This window comes from Monosiga brevicollis, genomic scaffold (assembly GCF_000002865.3).
Source record: "Monosiga brevicollis MX1 MONBRscaffold_5 genomic scaffold, whole genome shotgun sequence".
Taxonomy (NCBI): Eukaryota; class Choanoflagellata; order Craspedida; family Salpingoecidae; genus Monosiga; species Monosiga brevicollis.
This window is the reverse complement of record NW_001865042.1, coordinates 153,264-156,414: the sequence shown is the minus strand read 5'-3', so window position 1 is coordinate 156,414 and position 3,151 is coordinate 153,264. Positions and strand designations below refer to the sequence as shown.

The 3,151-nt window shown below is 56.9% G+C and overlaps 1 protein-coding gene across 1 annotated transcript in view; it reads right to left on the bottom strand.

The window, feature by feature from the left end:
* Positions 1 to 3,151, bottom strand: part of MONBRDRAFT_31632 (uncharacterized protein) — a gene marked incomplete at both ends in the record, with an annotated part of 12,933 nt that overhangs the window by 5,260 nt on the left and 4,522 nt on the right. Inside the window, 4 exons of the mRNA XM_001744020.1 lie at positions 271 to 891; positions 923 to 1,492; positions 1,570 to 2,178; positions 2,812 to 3,094. Of these exons, the coding sequence (XP_001744072.1) occupies positions 271 to 891; positions 923 to 1,492; positions 1,570 to 2,178; positions 2,812 to 3,094 (2,083 nt within the window). The remainder of the gene's footprint in view (positions 1 to 270; positions 892 to 922; positions 1,493 to 1,569; positions 2,179 to 2,811; positions 3,095 to 3,151) is intronic.

Below are 3,151 nucleotides of genomic sequence, written 5' to 3'. Positions count from 1 at the left end.
GTTTCGTGTGTTTCGCAGAACGATGAGTTTGGGAAGGCGAGGTGGTGGTGTTGCTTGGAGGTGACTCGGCACTCGGGCGTTTAGCACCGCGGACCTGGGTCCAAGAATCCTCGCCGCCGGACTCAGTGGCCATGTCCGCGGGGCAAGCAGCGAGCAAGCGAGCGGACACGGTGGGAGCGAGGGCGCCGCCAAAACGCGGGCCGCAAGGAGCGGGGTTGCAGATTTTGTCTGACAACGTGGTTCACGCCAAGATGTAAAAAAAAAAAAAACGTTGATGAGTTCATGCAGGCCAAAACCCATCATGGACACGACCGCAATGGCAAAGGTCGTGTCGCTCAATCGACGCAACTTGTCTCGACCCCGCATGGTCAAGACAGTGCTGACGCCCCACTCGCGTGAGGCCAGATATGCCTGCTGCAGGTCCAGCGCGCACTTGGCCATCAGGTCGTCCAGTGCCGCCTTGGAGCGAAAGGCAATGATCTCAGCTGGTCGCTGAGTCGCCGCGTCCTTGACCGTGGCCATCTGGAAGCCAGCTCGCTGCACATGGACCTCAAAGTCGGCAGCCCTCGATGCATCCTTCAAGAGTCGATCGTAGACCCGAGGGTAGCGAGTGGCCAGCTTGGCCATGTTGCAGACATAAGCCACCGGACCGCGCTCAACCAAGTCGTGCAGGCCAAAGCCCCCGGTGTTGGCCCGTGTGAAGAGGCGAGCCTCAAGGAGCTGTTCCAGCGTAACGTCATGACCTTCAGCTCCAGCCGGTGCAGACAGGTTTACCTTGGCAAAAAAGGCTTTGACAAAGGTGTCCTTGCAAGCACGGTTCAAGAGCTCGGACAAGCCCGACGTGAGACTTGGGGGCAGCGTGTAGAGGTGGTTGATGAGGCTAGGCACGTACTGCGGCCGTGAGGAGGGCCTGAAGCGAGACACCGGTCGTCAGCATGTCATTGAGCTTGCCAGCAATGTGCTTTGCCTTGTCGTTCAGCTGCTTCTTCATCCACTCGCGACGGCCAATCGGCGTTCCCAAGACCGTCATGCCCGTGTTGGCCGTCTCGCGCACGGCATCTGGCAATACAGACTTGATAGCAGTGATGGAAGCCGAATGGTGGCGAGGCATGTAGAAGCGGCTCTTACTGGGCTGCAGATGAAGGCCAGCAGACTCTGCACGAGCCTTGACAATCTCGACGTCGGCCGCCACGTCCTCCGCGGGACCCATCAGTACAATGTCGTCGAGGTACTTGATGACCTTGCAGCGGTAGTCAGTGGTGGTGTCGAGGAGACCCAGGACCTCACAGGAGTACAGGGCAAAGAAGAAGGGCGATAGCTCGTTGCCCTGCACAATGCCTTGGCCAACATCAATGTCAATCACCTTGAAGAATTTGTCGACAATGCAGTGGGTAGTGGGTCGAGCATAGTGTCGTTCAAAGGCGCGCAAGAGGCCAGGGACCTTGTCGGCCACAATCTCGGCAGCCGTGCTCGGTCGGTGTAGTTGAAGGCACTCTTGAAATCGAGGGAGAGCATGGTCCAGCCCGGGGTAGACTCACAGGCTTGAAGCTCACCAAAGGCCATGCCAACCGCTGCTGAAATGCCGTCCTTGACTCCGACGGCCAGCTCTGGACTGGCCTGTAGCAAGTGGGCAATATGGGGCTGCTGTTGCTCGAGCAGAGCGCGGTTGACAACCTTGTTGAAGATGGAATCCGTGCCCACGGGTCGAAACTTGCCATTGGCCTTCTCCAGGATAGTGTAGTTGATGGAGCAAAGGGCATGTCGAATCGACTCGGGCACGGTGTTGTTGGCAATGTGGTGAAAGATCTTGTTCAAGGCAACCTGAGGACCTCCAGTGGCGGTGGTGGGGCCCTGAGGCGCGTCTCCATCAGAAGGAGCAGTCGGGTCGCTGGTAGAACCCTGGCGTGGGCCCAAGACTTGACTGAAGTGCTCCTTGATGCGGTAGATGGAGGCAAGAAGCTCACCAGACCAACCATAGGGATCGGTGACGCCCTTCGTGGCCGCCAACGCCTTGGGGAGCTCACCCTTGGTGAAGGACACGGTTGGGGAGCTCGCAGCCGTGGCTGGTGCCAGTGTAGACGTGGAGGCGGGTGTTGAAGCAATGTACGGGGTCAGCCCGGGCGGTACCAAGAGGTCGCGCACGGCCTGAACCTCAGAATTACCAATCACGGCACGAGCCTTGTCGGCATCAAATGACAGGTGGAAGCGATATCAGCAATCTGTTGGGACCAACAGATGCCACAACAAGATGATACACCAAGATGGTACAGCAAGATGTTACACAACAAGGTGGGACAACATCAAGTACCAGAGGACACACAACGTGGTAAAGTATACCATCTCAGATTGTGCCTCTAATATGTCTTAACTGTGTAGCAGGCATTCAACAAAAATCGTACAAAACGACCAAGTATAACCAGAGATACGGCCATTTCAAACACAAGACACCCAAAAGGGCAGTCACACATCACAAGTATAAGCCATCACAGCACAAACACAATGAACACCACGGCACGCTCACATCCAACGAGACACAACGTCGGATTGAGGAAAACAACCGGCCACAGAAGAAAAAGACATCATACAAAGGACCTTACAAAAATTCAGCAAAAATTCAGCAAAAATTAAAGCAAAATTAAAACAAAAATACAAGTCAAGCCATCAAAAGACACAACGAGGAACCACCAAGGGAGCGACAGGTGCACACAGGGATCCCCACAGAGGGACCCCCGAGGCGGTGCCTACCTACGACGAGCGCAGGCAGACACCGCCAAAGTGGCGCTGGATGTGGTCAGCGTTCATCTGATGGACCAGCGCCGCAAAGCGACCCTTCCACCGAGGAACAAAGGCCTCATCCAGCCCCGGCTGGTACACACCACGGGCCTCGGCGCAGCGGGCGAGCTGACCAAGCAGATCCACAAAGGAGGAGGCGAACCCACCGGTTGTCGTCATCGCCGCAGGGACGATCAGAGTTTTTCCATGGTTGAAACCGGTGTAGTAGTCGCGCTTCTCCTTTTCGGCTCGGCGAAGGGCAGCGCCCACCTTGATGCAGGCTTGCGAGGTGGTCGGGGGTTGGGCTGAGCAGGCGGCCCATCTCGTCGCGAAGGGCGTTGTGTCGCTTGATGGGACGGCAGGTCAGCAGGTGCTCTCG